This window comes from Mobula birostris, chromosome 1, assembly GCF_030028105.1.
Source record: "Mobula birostris isolate sMobBir1 chromosome 1, sMobBir1.hap1, whole genome shotgun sequence".
Classification (NCBI taxonomy): domain Eukaryota; kingdom Metazoa; phylum Chordata; class Chondrichthyes; order Myliobatiformes; family Myliobatidae; genus Mobula; species Mobula birostris.
Genome location: NC_092370.1, coordinates 27394015 through 27412674, shown reverse-complemented (window position 1 = coordinate 27412674; position 18660 = coordinate 27394015). Strand labels below are relative to the sequence as shown.

At 40.9% G+C, this 18660-nt stretch overlaps 1 protein-coding gene across 1 annotated transcript in view; it reads left to right on the top strand.

Moving 5' to 3' along the window:
- The first annotated feature begins 853 nt into the window (after positions 1-853).
- stmn2b (stathmin 2b) overlaps positions 854-18660 on the top strand; it is a 47466-nt gene continuing 29659 nt past the window's right edge. Inside the window, exon 1 of the mRNA XM_072251841.1 lies at positions 854-930. Coding sequence (XP_072107942.1) covers positions 912-930 — 19 coding nt within the window. The 5' untranslated portion in view covers positions 854-911. The remainder of the gene's footprint in view (positions 931-18660) is intronic.

Sequence of the window (18660 nt, the reverse complement as noted above, 5' to 3'; positions counted from 1 at the left end):
TCCACCAATAGAAGAAAGGTGGAGCCAGTGAAACAAACGATCTGAAACTAGGAGAAATCTCCCCACATCCATATACCAATTATTAAAGAACACCGGAGCTCAAAATTTGCCAGGACTTTCTATTTGCCACCTGCCATCACACACGAGACTTTCCTGTTCATTTACCTGTGCCTTAAATCCGCTGACACCACTTTTTTAATGATAAAAGTAAATTAGCTGGATGAATGCCTTGTTTCGAGTGTATGCCAACAGTTTTCAATTTAAGAGGGTGCAAATAAGAACCACATAGCAACTATTGCCCTATTCACTATGCGTTCAATGAAATCCAAAATGGTTCTTTTGAGTTGAATTTAAAGCGGAATGTAATATTTGTGAGGGCGTGACCGGCGCCCCCTCTCCCTCTCCCCAGTAGTGTTTGAACATTGAAGTAAAGCTCTCGAACATGTCCGATTGTCCGCAGATGCGGTTCAGCACCATGGACAGCACCAAACAAGCGTGCTGGAAAAGAACAGAGTACAAATCCCAGATATTATAAAACCTGCTGCTTCCAAAATATTAATTATTAATGTCAAACATTGAGCATATAGTACGGGATGTGCCATTCGAAAAAGAGGGGTGAGCCAATATTGATTTGAATTTCAAACTGTCTACTAGCACTTGGTACTTTAGCATCATTGGTGGATCAATATTTAATGCCTGGAGATCCAGAGAATGCACCAGTCATGTCAAGGGACCTCTTCAGCCAATCTGCTTTGCTTGGCAGGTGATTATTATTCATAGAAGTCTGCCTGTATTCTTTCCCTTCCAGAGCTCCACACTGCTGACTCAGTGCCTTATTCAGTCATCTTTCTCTACGCTGCTGTTGCTGGACCCTTTTCCCTTCCAGCCTCTAAGTATTTGCTTCCTCCACCATGTCTAAAACAGCAATCGGTAAGAATTTCTCACTTTTCTACTACACGGTGAATTTTTTCAGCAGAAAATACAGTGTATTCGAATATAATGATTTGGGGCTTTTTTCACATATACGTATGTATGCGTGCGGTTCCCTGTGTTGATTATGTACTTCATTTACGCTAGTATTTGTTAAGATATATAGTTTATTAAATCGATTAATGGTTAACTGTAAAGTCTATTGGCAGTTTTCTTCTCTGAAATATTCGGTCCATTAATAACTGCAATTCATTCAGAATTACCCAGCCCAGAAATGGGAGTAGCACTTCAGAAATTACTGAAATTAGTTTTATAATTTGCAATCAGTAGTAACTAGTGTAGGGGTAAATGAACCCTTATCCCCAAGACTAGCCCGCTTGGAAGCTCGGTTAGATGATAGATCGTGGGCTAACAAAAGATAGCAACCTTATACTTTCTTTAATTCTTTTGTATAATTGGTTACGTTCTTTAAAAGGCAGTGTAAGCCCTGAAATCTTCGGGAAATGTAAATCCTTTTGCAGTGGTATGCTTGTTCGGGATTTTTTTTCTCTCTGACTGGACACAGCACAATGCAGACAGACCCCACCCATATAGCTGCTCTTTCAGCATTCAGGAACAATCTGGAATTCGTCAGCTTTTCAGTTTATGTGACCCGATTGAGATTGCTGGTAAAAACAAAATGGACAATTTTACAGATGGATATTTACTAAATAAGATATAAATTTCTAGTAGGCAGCCTTTTAAAAGACATTTTATCCTTAAATGAACGAGTCTGCAGAATTACAGCCGACCACCATTTAATGAATGGGACACCATTAAGACAATGATTAAATAAGTGAACTGCTCAGATCCTGTGAAATTCACGACAGGCTACGTCTTAAAACTAGCAGGGGAAAAAAGATGAAGAGATATATAAGGAATCAATCAGCTGCTAATTATAATTTTGGCCCCATTATTAAATACTACCATCTGGGAGTTTTAATAATATCTTCAATTAGTTCCCTCTTCAGACACAGATGTTCAGTTAGCGTGGACCAAAGAACAGAAGAAATTTGTATGTAAATGAAATGTAGAATGAATAGTGAGGAAGAAGGTGGGAAGGGCGTGGCGCTCATTCTAAAACAGAGCTCAATGCAAATACACGGAGACTAAACTCTGGGAGAGCAGCCAGCCCTGCAGTGCTTACAGCAGTGATCCCTCCCCACTGCACCAATCTGGTAATCAGTATTGATAATTTGTAGTTGGTGAAAGACTGATCTCTGCAGACACCCTTATTAAGAATTCTGTTGCCATGGAAAGCTCTTTGACTGATTAATGAACAGCTTCTACATGGCAAACTGCAGATTCAGTTAAGGATGGGGCTGCTGGGATTAGTAGTTCAAAAGGGCCACTGATGGGAATCAAAGTTCAGGTTAGCAGAACCTTCAGACAGGCTCTGGATTTGAATGGGCAAAGCAAGCCTCAGATGGTGTCCAGGAGAAAAACAGATCAGAATTATACCATTAGAGTGTATAATATTTACATCAATAATGGTTTGTGTATTGTTTCCATCATTATTACAAGCACGTTTGCACTGGAACAAAATCTTCCTCCCACATGTCTGTATAAAATATTATTTTCTCTGGTAGTCTTTTATCTTTTGAATTTCGAGGAAATCAGTTAATTTTACTGTTCCTGTTCATATTGTTTTAACATATTTTGCATCTATCATTTTCAGTTTATTCTCACCATAAAATATATAAACTCAAAATATATGATGTTGTACTCTCACAAACTCATCTCCTTAACAAATTGATTCCTAACATGGATTAAAATGTACATCTCCCAAATTAATTGTGTTTTAAAAGCAATTATAACACAGTTTGCTGAATACCTCCATTTGATGATTTACCTCCATTATTACCCTGCCCAACCCTCTTGCATGTTATCATTTACTAGAAAAGCAAAGTGGTCCGGGTCAGTAACCACTGTCTTGCCATTTCGTGACTGGCCACCAAGCAGAGCAGTTCAAAGCAAATTACCCTTAACTCATTCAAGACAGCGCCCCATGCTTCTACATGGTGTTCATTCTTTTATACTGGCTGGAATTGACAATGTTTGCCTAGCTCTTTGAGGTTTCAAATAGTAGGCAGGGTTCGTACTAAAATGCATTTGTTTTCTGATTGGGTGTCAATCACTAGTATAAACTGAAATCTGATTTTACAAAACATTTTAGGGAAAAATTCTTGTTAATCATTTTACATTTGGTAATCTCTTTTTAAACGAGTATGACCTTGAAAACAGGTCATTGTAGGTAAGTGTAGGTAAGTCAGAATTTATTTCAATCCTCACCTCCCAAATTTCTTTCCCCACTTCTGTTGCTTAAGATACTATGAAAATCAAAATCCATCTTGAGATAATTTATATTAATTAATTCACATGTCATTATTAATAGTAAAGAGGAATTGGATTCCGCCTGATGGCCTTCAATTCAAAAGCAAAATTGAATAATTTATTTTGATGAAATAAATAAAAGACAAATTGCTTGGACATAGTACTGGAATATTAACACCTTGAATATTAATTGAAAACAATGTAAATATCCAAAAGCAATATCTACCTTCAAATTTTGGATTTCAAGATAGTTTCTCATAGATTGATAATTATTCATACAATTCTGTTCTTTGTGTATTAGTACCTTTCAGAACATGTGAATCCATATGTATGTGTGTCCATGTAGTCCTAATTGTTTCCATGCTAACATTCTTCCATTCCAATATGGTTGACTCTTATCTGCCTTTTGGCTTCAGCAAGACAATGAATTGCATAAAACTCACTCATTCAATGGTGAGAAAGCCTCCTCACTACATTTCCAAAATTTATGAGGTATTAAATACAGAAATATATATTTGCCACTAATGTTCAAATGACCTTGCCAGTCTTCCTTTGCTTTAATGTTCCTTATCATCAAACTACAGTGTGGCAGTAGCTATGAATCATATTCCAGTGACATATCGACATCCTGGAGATACTATAAATCACTTTTTTAACAAGCATACTGGTACCTGTAGATAGACAAACGATTTTGCTCAATGAATTTTCATTGGAACTAGGGCCTTTAGTCTGTCAAAATACTCCAAGGATTTTCACAGTAGTAGACCCAACTCAAACAGGAACATCAAGGCAATAAGGTAGAAGAGATAGTTAAGAAGAGATAGTCTGAAGCAGTAGTTAATTCATTGCATATCTTTTGAAAGAATTCTTTTGAAAATGTTCTAACTAGAATAGTTCTAAAAGAAGGATCTGAAAATGGGGACAAGGAAATTGAAGAGAGAACTTGGTCACTTGTATTAAATGTATAGTGTTGGCTGTGTATTTGTCCTTGCATCCAAAATATAGTTTATTACCTTCAGAGAATTTTAACTTTCTTAAAAGTAACATAGTGATAATGAATTTTATACCAAGGTGAATTATATTTGTATGATAGAACCAGAAAGCTCTGCTTTCAACTTATAAATGTGCCATTTAGAACTATTTGTCATTAAAATGATTGTGGTACAATGTATCCCTTTGCTAGCCTGGTGGATATGCATTGCATGTTGTGGTACCATTTCATAGTGACCAGCTATGATGTAATAGCACTAGAGCATAATCTCCAGCGAGATTGTTTCCAGAAAGCTTGGAAACAACTAACCTGAGCATTAGTCTTCTTTTGCTTCTCTTGAAAATTTTTCTTTATAATAGAAGGCAATGACTAATCAAACATCAGGCATCGTGCATGGTCAGCGGAACCGTGTGCCCTCCAGCTAACACAGGAAGATGGCGACAAAGAATGTTTGAAGTCAAGATACAATGAAAGTTTTGTAGACTACGAACAGTCAGAACTGATGCCACAGTTGGAAAATGTGGTCCAATTGGAAAATACATGCTCATACCCATGGGCCTGAATGCATCCCTTTCCCTGTGTCACATTGTCCAATGTTACCATGGTTACATGACATGCTAACACTCCCAGACTTGAAATGGGGCTCTTGGCATCACTAAGAAGCACAATTTTTATCTAGCTGTCCTTAGAAAGTGATGTGGTTCAAATTAGCAAGAGTGTTTTTCTTATGTTAGATTTTGCCTTACTGTAATTTTTTTCATTTGCTTGCCAGTAATGAAATAGTAAAATGGGCCCAAAATGGTGGAATACCATTTAACCACTCAGCTTTTAGGCCTTGGTCTTGTACCTGAGGTTTCCAATGTTCACAAACCACAGTCCTTAAGGGGTAAGAAATAAAACCAACTCACCTGCACTTCCCTGAATCAGCAGACTGCAGAATGGCGCAGCGTGTGCTGACTACTGCATTTTCCTCCCCTCATTCCTGGCTTCAAATTAACATTGCACAGCACACAAGATGGAGAATTATTTCAAAAGCAAGCTCAAAAGAGTCTTGTCAGCAAAAAAAAATTGTGATTAATATGTAAAGCTAAGGTGCTGAATCATCAAATTTTTAAAACTTTTCGCATTGGGATTATGCTGTTAATGTCAACTGTCCCTGTCTGAACACAAGAGATTCTGCAGATGCGAAAAATCCTGAGTAAAAAGTACAAGATACTGGAAGAATTCAGCAGGTCAAGCAGCAACTATGAAGAAGAATAAACATTCGACATTTTGGTCCAAGACCCTTCATCAGAATGCATCAGGTCCTGATGAAAATTCTTGACCCGAAACGTCAAATGTTTATTCCTCTCCATTGATGCTGCCTGATTTGATGAGTTCCTCTAGCATCTGTGCATGCGTTTGTCTGTTGGTCATTTTGCTGGGATTTATTGCAAAGTAATAGTCAGTTAATCCATCATTTTCCCAGAATGAAGGGAGTATAACATTGTGTGTAGTGCATTTTCTTATTGCTGTATCCTATTTTGTTCTCATTATCTGGTTTCATAAGGATGGGGGTGAGGAAATCAATAAGTGGGCATAGATTATTGACAAACCCATCAGTAAACAGGTTCAAAAAGTCTGCTGCACTGCAGAAAAGTGTTAATATATAGGCCATCTGTTGATTCTCCAGAGCAAGCACTAACATGAAAGGTGGTATTGCAAGGAGTTTATAGAGATACTGTATGCAGGGTGGCTACTATAATACCATTCTCCTATGCGTTGTGTAGAATGATAGCATCATTTTGAAAATGTTGCTATATTAATCTTCCTGTAACATTAGGAACCTGTCACCATTTATCATTATTGAGGCTGTCTGACACTGTTTCATTCCAGGGGATCACTAGCCTGGTGCCATCAGTCTGCTTTCTGAAGTTGCCATTGTCCTCCCCTATTCTGGTACTGCCACTCTCTGATCTGGTCAACCACTCCCTCTCTGTCGTGTGGTTGTCATCATTTTCCATCCGGAGTGCCTTGGTTCTCCACGTGTGGAGATGCCATCTTGCAGTTGCACCTCTGTCCATCATAAATTGCCACCATGCTTCAACCTGGGGTGTCATCGATCTTGTGCCTGCTGTCTCCTTCAATCATGGGATTGCCATTCCTCTGTTCATCCTGAGGATGCCACCATTCTCCATCCCGAGGATGCCTCTTCCTTTCTTGGGATGCTGTCCAGAGAATATTGTGTCTTTCCATTTTTTTGACAAGTTACCACTCTCCATGCCAAGAATTCCATCATTCTCCATTCTAAGAGCGCAAGTGTTTTCCTTTCAAGTGATGCCGTGTCTCTCCTAAGTGTACGATCGCAAATAGAGGAAGCTGAGAGAAAACGTATTTAGAAGTCACCAGACGCTTCCATTGAGCAGACAGTGACTAATACCAACTTCCAGAATGACATTTAAATTTAAATACTCTAAAGAAAGAGAGGTGTTTTTGCACTGCTTTCTATTACAAGAACAAGAGAGAAGGCTTTGTATACAGTCATTATTTTCTAAATGAATTATCACTGCTGCTTTGGCAATTGCAGCTGCCAGTTTCTACTCAAAAATAGCACAAGAGCAAACCTTTGTTTTCATGATGTTTATAGAGCAATGTAAGCTCGGGCACCAGGCCTGTTTATTGAAAGCTGTTGCATCATTAATGCTTCACCTTTGTAGACAGATTAGGAACTAGTTGCAATTTTGTTTGAAAGACAGCATCTCTAACAACACACTTTCCAACTGAATTTTCACCCTAGGTTAGATTGTCAGGAGCTGGAGTGAAGTAACCGAACCTGTATAACCTTCAGATCCCGATGGAGAGTCTCAGCCCAAAACATCATCTCTCTATTCCTTTCCATAGATGCTGCATGACTTGCTGAGTTCCTCCAACGTTTTGTGGTGTTACTTTGGATTTCCTGCAGAATCTCTTGTGTAAGGTGCCCCGCCTAAACTGTACCCTGCAAAAAAGTAAACGAGCAGTTTAGTATTGTTCCGTCTGACTAATTGGTAATCACCCCTTCTAGAAACTTACTTTATTTTATGTAATATCTACTATCTGGTAAACAGCAGCTTGAAAAACCAAAGTAATGCTTCAGTATTTGATGGCTTTTTAATTTGCATTAAAATTTAATTTAATATGGATTTATTATGAGAGAGAAATTCCCTTATATTCATTCTAATAATTTGATAGAGCTGCCAGGCAGCTTAATTGAATAATCTCTAAAAACTGACACGAAGCCCAGAATGCAGAAGTATTCCATGTATGCAAGACAGCGAGTTCATCAGTGATTCTACCACAGTCATAAAAAAAATGGTTTCTGCCTCCAGCCAAAATGGAGAAACAGCAGGGGAACAATACCTCACATAGCAACCATCAGTTAAAACCAGCCCCCACTGCTTTAAGTTAGCTTGAGCAATTTATTCAGATGGTGTTTATGACTGGATCAGTTACTGGATTTTAGATACTGCAATGGATGGTTTAGCAGTGGCGATGCAAACAAGTGTCCTATAGCCACAGGGCACTGAGCTCTTCAAGACACACAGTCAAACACCAATGGGAACAGACAACTGTGCAGGTCAGTATCTATGATCACCTTTGAGGACCAGAGGCACAGTTTAGGTAGAAATGCAATGACCTGATATGAATTGTCAGGGTCAGTGAACGCATGTTCACCTGTTCATATTCTACCACCTGAACATTAGTCTTAGCCACACTTCGCCACACACCGTTCATTTATACAAAAAAAAAGCTTTATTTGTCACAGGAACTTCTAAGTGTACAGTGAAATGTGTCATTTTGTGGTAAATCAAATCAATGAGGATTGTACTGGGCAGCCCACAAGTGTTGTCATAAATAGCATGTTCATAACTCACTAACCCTAAACGTACGTCTTTAGAATTTGGGAGGAAACTGGAGCCTCTGGAGGAAACTCAGACAGTCACGGGAAGAACACACAAACTCCTTACAGACAGCAGTGGATATTGAATCCCGATTAGTGATCACGGGCATTGTAGCAGCACTATACTAACCGCTATATTATTGAATCTCTATCAGTCTGTACTCATCCTCATGCTCCTCTGATCATCCTCATTTTCATACTCTTGCCACTGTTGAAAGTCTCATACCCACATTTCAACAACAGTCCAAAGTGCTACAGCTGTCTCCCTCTTGCAGAAGAACACGGAGCACAAGCGGACGATATACAGATGTGCTCCCAGAAGGTATCATCATCATCGACATGTGCCATGTCATATGTCTTTGACTGCTCTTGGCAAATTCTTCCACAGAAATAGTTTGCCATTGCTTTCTTCTGGGCAGTGTCTGGTCTGCCATTATTAATACTCTTCAGAATCGGTCTGCCTGGCATCAGTGGTCACATAACCAGGCTTGGGATATTCACCAGTGGCTCATATGACCATCCACCCCTTGCTCCCCTGGTTTTACGTGATCCTGATCACAGGGCTAAGCAGGTGCTGCACCTCGCCCAAGGGTGGCCTGCATGCTAGCAGATGAGTGAAACCCCTGACACCTCACATGGTAGAGATGTATCTCCACCATGCCACCCCAGGAGCAGATAACACACCCCAGTGAATCAGAATCAGAATCTGAAATGGATTTAATGTCACCGACATATGTTGTTAACTTTATGGCAACAGTACAATTAAGTACGAGATAAATAAATAGAGAGAAAAAATGAATTACACTTAGTATATATGGCTATTAAACAGATAAGTTAAAAAAGTAGTGCAAAAAAAACAGAAATTTAAAAAAGTAGTGAGGTGGAGTCTATGGGTTCAATGTCCATTAAGAACTTGGATGGCAGAGGGGAAGAAGCTGTTCCTGAATTACTGAGTGTGTGCCTTCAGGCTTCTGTAGCTCCTTCCCAACAGTAGCAACAAGAGGGCATGTCCTGGGTGCTGGCAGTCCTTAATGATGGACGCTCCCTTCCTAAGGCACCGGTCCTTGAAGATGCCTTGGATACTACGGAGGCTGGTACCCACGATGGATCTAATTTTACAAGTTTCTGCAACTTACTTCAATCTTGTGCAGTAGCCCCCCCCCATACCAGATAGTGACGCAGCCAGTCAGAATGCTCTCCACAGTACATTTGTAGAAGTTTTCAAGTGTTTTAGTTGACAAACCAAATCTACTCAAACTCCTAATGAAATATCACCGCTGTCTTGCATTCTTTATAGCTGCATCGATATATTGTGTCCAGGTTAGGTCCTCAGAGATATTGACACCCATGAACTCGAAATTGCTCACTCTTTCTACCTCTGATAGCATGGGCATTGCCAAGGCAGGTGTCCAACGGTGGTGATGCACCTAATCCTCCTTCCTAACTCCCACATCTTCAGCATGCTGTTATCTCTTCTGATTTGCATCACACTATGTGAAAACACATCAGTCTTTCAGCCCCTCCCACCCCTTCCTCAACTCTACCCTTCCCTGGCCTACTCCCATAAGTTTATCCTTTCAGGTATCCAAGGTCTAACATCCATCCAAACAATAGAAGAACAGCAAGAATGCAATGAAGATGGAGACCCTTCATCATGCGATTTCTTGTGTACAAACCCACCTGCTCACATAAGGATCATGTACATAATGTGAGAGAGAGCATAAAGACAGATCTGTATGGTGAGTCACAGGGCAAGGATGGCCCACAGCCTGAAGAATGGCAAAGAATTGGCCACTCAGCATAAGATGAGGTTAACTAAGCTGAGCTTGCACATGTAGAGTTCTGAGTTTTAACAGCACAGATCACAGAAGGCACTGTATAATCGAATGCCAATGCACTGACATGACTCCCAAGGCTTGCATTCAATGGTAGGGAGTCTGGCTCCAATTTGGCACAAGGTTTGGCACAGAGCTTGGCAGCTTCCCTTTCTATAATAGAAATGGTGAGCAACTATGTTCATACACATATGGAGCCATCAACATTCCTGAATCAAATAGCTGATGTCGATACCAATGAAGCACAAGCAATGTTGAAGTACAGGGTCTCTATGCTCTCCAGTAGTCTACAACCAGAAATGGCAGCATCTATAGAAGGAAGTGGACAGGTCCAGTTTCAGATACATTTCTTTATCACAAGTGCGTCAGAGCCATATAGTGAGACACATCTTTTGTGTTAACAACCAATCCAACATCAGGATGTGCTGAGGGCAGCCTGCAAGTGTTGCCACATATTCTGGCACCAACATAACATGCCAACAATATTCGGAGCAACAAAAAGCAGCGGCAAAATAAGCCCCTTTCCTTTTTTCTCTCTCACTCTCTCACTCTCTCACTCTCTCACTCCCACTCTCTCTCTCTCTCTCTCTCTCAGTCTCACACTCTCTCTCACTCTCTCACTCTCTCACACACTCACACACTCTCTCTCTCACTGTCACACTCACACACACAGAGATAGACCTCCAACCTCAGGACAGGCCTTCGGGCCTCCAGCCTCCAGTGGACGCGTGGACTCACAGACTGCGGGCCTTCGACCTCATCTGTGGACTCTCAGACACAGGGCTTCAGCTAGTTTGACAGTCGAAGTTTCAGGTCGAGACCCTTCATCTGGACTGAAAGTAGAGAGGTGATGGACAGTATAAAAAGGTGGGGAGGGGGGTAATGAATGATAAAACAAGAGCTGGCAGGCAATGTGTAGATCAAGGTGAGTGGGGTGGTTGATAGGCAGATGGGGGAGTGGAGAACGTGAATTACATCAGTGATCCAGGAGCTCCTCAAGCATTTTCTGTGTACTACCAACAAGTAAATGGCTTTGTAGGAGGCAGTGCTCTGGGGGGGGGGGGGGGGGGTAATAGCAGTGAATAGCAGAGCATGAACCTGGCCTTCACCCTCAGGAAGACAGCATCCATTCCCCCAGGCCTTCCGCTCCGCTGGTGCCCCCGCCGCCGACTGGGTTGGATCCGTGTGACCCACGTTGAGAAGGTGCATTCAAGACCAGGGCTGCCAAAGATCCTCCTCCAGGACCATCATCAGAGAGCAGATCCACTGAACTTTACAACCTTCTAGCAAAATGCTGCAGCCACCTGGGTGGCACTTCTCATGGAGCTGGGGCAAGCAGAGACTCACGGGAGGCAGACGGTAATTCAAGATTCAAAGTACATTTATTATCAAAGTTTGTTTGCAGCATGCAACCCTGAAATTCATCTTTCTCACAGGCAGCCGCAAAACATGGAATCGACCTGTTCAGAGATAAACATCAAGCCCCCCTCCCCCCACATGCAAACGGCAACAAAAAAAGAGCAAAAACACAGAATGTAAAACACAAAATCAATAGGCAGATTTCAGTTCAGCTCAGTGTTCATTATCTGCAGGCCACCCTGGTTCAAAAATCGCCCAAAAGTAGCAGCGAGAAAAATGGAGTGACCGGAACTAGGACATGTCATAAACCTGAATTAGAGCCCGCAATCTACAAACCGTGTCGATTAAACCTTGCTCCGGCACCATCCTCTGACTGCGTCAAGGAAGAGAGAGATTGCTCGAAGGCAAGGACCTTCCCTCAAGACCTCAAGAGCAGCGAGCGAGGGGGGGGGGGGAGAAAGAGACCATCACGCACACGCAGACACCCTCCTCCGGCAGCAGCAAACAAGAGGCTGGGAGACGGCGCTGAATACTCGCTCTCCCTCCGTGCACGCCTCAGCGGTTTCAATCTTCCTGGGCGGTTTGATTAGCGGGGGATGGAGTCGATCACGGGCTCGCGCTCCTTCTCCTGGCCTCAACACCGCACACTTTGCCCGCAGCCCCGTGGAGCCCTCTCGAAAACAGCAGGCATCAGTTCGCCTGGTTGGCCCAAAAATACATTGCCAGACCGTAGATATCAGGCTCCAACCGTAGCAGAACCACATCGGAAATAAAAAGAAGGCGCAAAAGAAGTAAGAGGAGTTGCTTTGAGAACTGTCTTCAGGATGGGGCTTTTGGTAGTATTGTTTACTGGCGCCATCTTCTTCCAGATGAGTAATTTATTTGTATCTCTATGTCAGTTGACCTGCCTTATATTTATAAACACAGTTTGCACTGCTTGTTATGTAGTGCCCTGGCCGTCCAGCTGATGGGTTACCCAGCGACAGAGGGGAGTTGAGCCTGCTGGTCGACAGAGAATCGGATTGTGGTTTCAAGCATCTGACTTGGTGTGCTTGTCACAGGCAGCCAAGGCAGAATTAGTTTCCTCCTTCTCTTGCTCACTCGTGATCCAGTGGTTGTGCAGCACATGACCACCGACCCCAATACCCCCTCTGCTTCGCGGTGGTCACAGAACATAGGCAAGTACAGCACAGTACAGACCCTTCGGCTCATGGTGCTGTGGCAACCTTTTAACCTGCTCCAAGATCGATATAACCCTTCCCTCCCACACAGCCCTCCATTTTTCTACCATCCATGTGCCTATCTAAGATTCTCTTAGGTGTCCCTAATGTATCTGCCTCTACCACCACCCCCGGTAGTGTGACCCATAGACCCACCACTTTCTGAGTAATAAAACCTATCTCTGACATTCCCTCTTTACCTTCCTTCAATCACCACAGAATGATGCGCTTTCATTTTAGCCATTTCTGCCCTGAGGATAAGGCACTCTATCAATGCCTCTAGTCATCTTATATACTGTATAGAATTGCCTCTCATCCACCTTTGCCCCAGAGAGAAACGCCCTGGCTCACTCAACCTTTGCTTAGAAAGCATTATCTCTGATACTGAGTACAGAGTTATGCAAAGATTAGAGGTATTGATGGAGGGTGGAAATAGCTAATATGGAAGGGCATCATTTTAATATGATAGGTAAATCATCTCTGCACCCTCCTTAAACTTCCACATCCTTCCAATAATGGGGCAACAAGAACTGAACACAATATTTCAAGTGTGGTCTAACCAGGGTTTTATAGAGCTGTAGCATTACCTCAGAGCTCTTGAACTCAATCCTCCAACTAATGAAGGCCACCACACCACATGCATCTTAACCCCCTATCAGCTTGCACACAACATTTTGGGATCTATGGATGTGGACCCCAAGGTCTCTCTGTTCCTCCACACTGCTAAAAATCCTGCCATTAATCCCATTAACCCTGTACTCTGCCTTCTAGTTTGACCTTACAAAGTGTATCACTTCATACTTTTCCAAATTAAACTCCATCTGCCACTTCTCAGCACTAATCTGCATCCTGTCAATGTCCTGACATTGTTTTGGCTGATCATAGAGACCCCTTGGCCCAACAAATCCATTCCAACCAGAGTGCCCACCCAGCTGCTCCCAATTTGGCCCAAATCATTCTAAGCCCATCCTCTCATGTACCTGTCCAAATGCTTCTTAAGTGCTGTCTCCCTTGACCATTTTTTCCCAGCAGCTCATTCCGTCACAGTGGCAATGATTTCATCTATCAGCATAATGTGGAAGCATGGCTTTTGCTGTGCTGTGGTGCAGAGAGTGTAGGTCGAGCACCAGAGGCAATGATCGTTCTAGCAGCCATTTTTTAAATAGTTGCTGTTTTCCCAAGTGGAGTAATCAACACAGTTTACCACAGAACAATGCCACATAATGCCTACTAGAGTTTTTGCCTCCAGTCTGCATGATTCTCGGTGCAAATTTCTCCATCTCCAGCCCTCTTTAGTATGATCACACTGACCATCGTGGCAGTACAAACCTTGCCTTGTCTGAAGATTGCATACATGGTTGCTGTAATTGGTAGATTTCAGTATCCTTGTCTGTTTCAGAGCACAGATATCTCACACAGTGAACTTTGTTGTGGAAGGAGAATTATTGTCTCAATACCCTGGATGGCCACACCCCTCACTAAGAAATTTGCTCCCCAGTGACTTCACCCAAATCTTCACCTGACATCAATTTGTCTTGCGTTGGAAATTTGTCCACTCATGATGAACCCCAAGGAGACTTATCATATCTAGGACCCACTGCTTTGTGCAAAAACCTTGAAGTCAACTGAAAGTCCTTCAGCATCTGCCACAACAGTCCCTTTAGACCAGGAGTCCCCAACCTTTTTTATGCCAGAGTCTTAACATTAACCGATGCATCTGTGGACCCCAGGCTGGGAACCCTTGCTTTAGACTTTTGCATCTTCCTAACACCAAACACCAGTAGAACCACCCCAACAACAAGAAGGAATGAAGAAAACACCTAACCCAAAATTCAACAATCTCTTTAAGTAGCAGTACTGGGTGCGGTGTTCCTCCCTGAGTGTGCCCCCAGCCTTGGGAAGTTAAGAATGAGTGGTAGTTAGAGCTCTAACCTTTAGTTGACATCATGGAGTGCCAGGTCCACAATCCACAGTGCCTGTGGCTTTGCAAGCCCTCTCCAACGCGCCATACGGCATAAATCACTCCACAAATGCTGTGTGCCATTTTGCATCTCTTATATACAGTATATCTCTAACATAATATTGAAGCCAGTTTCCTGATGAGTTTGTCAATATTAAATGTCAAGCATTGTTGTAGGTAATTAGCAGTAATTCAAACTGATATAAAACAAATCAATTTTTTTTTATTTAACCTTGGATGGATAAGTAAAAATAGACCTTTGTCTTCATTTAAAAAGGAGCAACATCAATTTTCTGACATAAATCTATTATTGTATATTGAATGTGTTATTTCATAATGACCTATACTGCTCTAGCCTTTGACAGGAGCTAAGACTGACTCATTATTCCAATTTCATTTCATTTGAATTGTGGGAGAAATATTTCATATTGTACATAACCATCTTCTTTTCAGACTGACATTTCAATCATCGAGAAGTGTTTTTATAAAATTAGATGTTAGAGAACGTCAATCAGTGTGATGGAATTTGTGATCTTTTCAAAATCAGCGCACTGCTATGTAGGATGTAAGTCTGTAGCACCTAACTTGCGATACTTGCATGTCAAAATACTCCTTAAGACACTCAAATGAACAAAGATCAAACAAGTGTTTGCATGGGTCCTATTCATTGACAAATATCTTTCATTCTGTACGTTAAAAATTCAATACGACTTCTGCAAATTAACATAGATCATTTAAACGAACAGAATTTAGTTTACGAAATCTAATTTACTTAACAGAAGATAAATAATGTTGTATAAACTCATTGTAAAAACATTGTTAAGATCTTCCTTCCTTCGCCATCCTCTCAATTTTTAAAGAAAATCATCAGAGAGGCTATTCTTAAGAATGTAAGCAACCACCTTGCTCGTGAGCCTTATGAAATGGTGGCATGTTGTCAGTTCATGGAAGCTTTAGGTTGGATCAAACATTGGACCTTCGTAGTCTCCTTGCAGAATATAATGCCCTGCTTAAAATTAATAAATTGTGCTAAAAGCTCACTGCAGAATGCTCTATGCAAAAAGCACTACAAATGCTTTATTTGATTAATATTAGTTTTCCTTTAGCAAGCTATAAAATTATCAGGAATTATTTCACTACAGATATTGTTTCCTGAAGCATGATCCCTGCTGGCAGTTTGTTGAACTATATTCACCCACGCTGCCAAGTCTTCTACTCAGTCTTCTATATTTACAAACATTAATTACATGATGCCTTTGAAATGATCTGAAATACCTGCTAAGCACAGTAGTTCTCTGTTCACTACTGTTGACTGGAAGATGCATCAAACAAATTCTAAAATAATATTACTGTAAATAGATTTAAAACATCATATTAGTGAGTTGGTTTCAATTTTCCAATCTGTTCCTGCAATAGAGGGAATTTCTACAATCTTTATAACATTTCTTAGATCAATGATGTTTATGGACTATGTCAGATGTGTCCCGGCTGTTGAGTAACTGAGCTTATTGTTCACTTTAAGTAGACAACTTTCTATTTAATTCATTGACTGTCATTTCCCTTCCTACTAGGTGGTTTTGGATTTTCATTATTCACAAATCAATAGGAAAATATTGTTCCTTTGCAATTTTTTTCTCTGATTGCGTAGCATCAGAAATGGTGATGGTGCTCTATAAAATAGTAAGTGAGCGTGCTCAAATGTGGAATATGACCAGAACATGGCAATCGTATCGATGCACAGATTCAGATGCAGTGGGAAAGATTGCTTTTCATTTCCTGCAGCTAAATATCAGTCAGTTGCTGGAAGAGAAAGTGGTTGTTTGGCTGTTTGGATGGAGACAGTGGTTAGAGCTGTGTGAAGCGCTATAGGGAGCTTTCCGTTCAGCTTTTTCTTTCTCCTTGGACATGGGATCCAAACTGGCAAAAAAAGAAAATCATGATGGAAGACATTTTTTAAACATTCAGAAGGAACTGGGGAGAAAGATACTCAATATTTGTGATGCTAGAACAGAGCCAAGGAAAAGATAACAAAGTCACAATTAATCATGTTTATTTAAATGTATTTTTTCCATTTCTTGATGGAGTCCCTGGTTAATGAAGGTAATTTGATGATTGGTGTTAGTGAGCCAGACGTAGGTGAAGATTATTCCAACGTAGATCAACGCTGAGGCCCACAGAAAAGGACAAATGCCAAGTTAAGTTCTTCACCTTGTGGGTAAAGAGTTGACAACCGGAGGGATTTATTAACTACGATGCTGATAGCCCATGCATCTGGACTCAAGTTATTCGAGGGTGTGACCCTTACTCTCAAAGAATCTGCTCCCATGCACATCAGCCATCAGTAATGTCAATTTTTCAATGATTTACCTATAATTGTAAAATTCAAATAAGCATTGCAAATAATAGAACTCCAATGTACTCTGCAGATCACAGGGGCAGAATTGAAACCATTATCACTGATCATCAATCTTTCCTATTGGCCACTCACCCAGCTATGAAAGCCTCCCAATTAGCTCCTAATACAAAATCCAGTGAAGCATTCAAATAAAACCTTCCAAAATTCAAGATATCCAACACCCGTCTCATTACCATGAAATTTAAATAATTGGACTGGCACTTTTTCCGCATGGATTATTTGTCATAAATTGTTGTCAAGTTTAAGTTGCTGTCATCGAGCCATAGATTCTCAGAACACTACAGCACAGAGACAGGCCCTTTGGCCCATCTAGTCCATGCCAAATTATCACTCTGTCTAGTCCCATTGACCTGCACTTGGACCATAGCCCAACATACCTTTCCCATTCATGTAGTTATCCAAATTTCCCTTAAATGTTGAAATTGAACCTGCATCCACTGCTTCCACTGGCAGCTCGTTCCACACTCTCACCAGCCTCTGAGTGAACTGTATCTTTTACTCTCATCAAATGCATTCATAAACAATAGGGGAACAAAACACAGTAGGGTGAATGGGAGCCAATTAGGAGAAACAGAACCAAGGAGAAGAACAGAAGGATTGAAAGAAGAGAGAGAAAGGAAGATCTTCGCAAAACCAGAAATAAATGATATGGGGAGCTCACAAACATGTCCTGCCGAAGGGTTTTGGCCCGAAACGTCGACAGCTCACTTTTCCATAAATGCTGCTGGGCCTGCTGAGCTCCTCCAGCATATTGTGTGTGTTGATATAGAGAGCTCTGCAATTCCTCACCACAAATCGTTACAGAACTTGCACAACAGTAAAGGCACTGACATTAAACGCATCCCAAGCAATCCTGTGACATTATCAGACAACTGCGGCAAGCCATGTAAGCAGGCAAAGCAATTCCATTTGTAAACTTATGTAAGTCAAAGTGAGCCCCATGTTACACTAGTTCATGTGCGATGAAGTGTTAACACCACTATATAGAGTAAGCCTCCTTCAATAAAGGATCATTTAACATGCACATCAAATAATTATGAAGCAGCAGGTAATATATTGTGATAATTATAAGACTACTAATCATATAATACAAAATTCTAAATGTGCCAGCCTTTCAGTCTATTCAGAGTTTCAAACCTCTGAGGTCTCTTCATGGGTGATTAAAATAGCTTTCAGAAACCGTTACGGGGATTTTCTGAACTATAAAGCATAAGATGTCAATGCAATATTTAAGTAACAGCTACATCTAATTGGCATGTGTTTTAGTAGTTTGGCACTCATTCTTTTCTAGAATGGAATGCATTTTTATCTCTTATTAGACTGCAGAATTAAATCACACAGATTATACTACTGGGAAAGCCTAACTTTGATAGATGAATCTACCCCTCCCACAAAACAGCAGAAAACAGAATATTTCTTTAATATTTAATTTACAGCTCAGTTTCACTGCATGAGGTAGAAACGTCTGCTTCCTGAAATTCAGTGAGAGGTGAAGAGCAGTTTAATGAATATAGTGAACCGAAACCTCAGGACAGCCTCTTTTGGACAGGGTATATATACGTCAATTAGTTTTATAATATTATTAAACTTGATGTTCATGTTGACTATACAATAATGTGGCATTCTAATAACTTGCATCCTTCTTTCTCTTTATCTA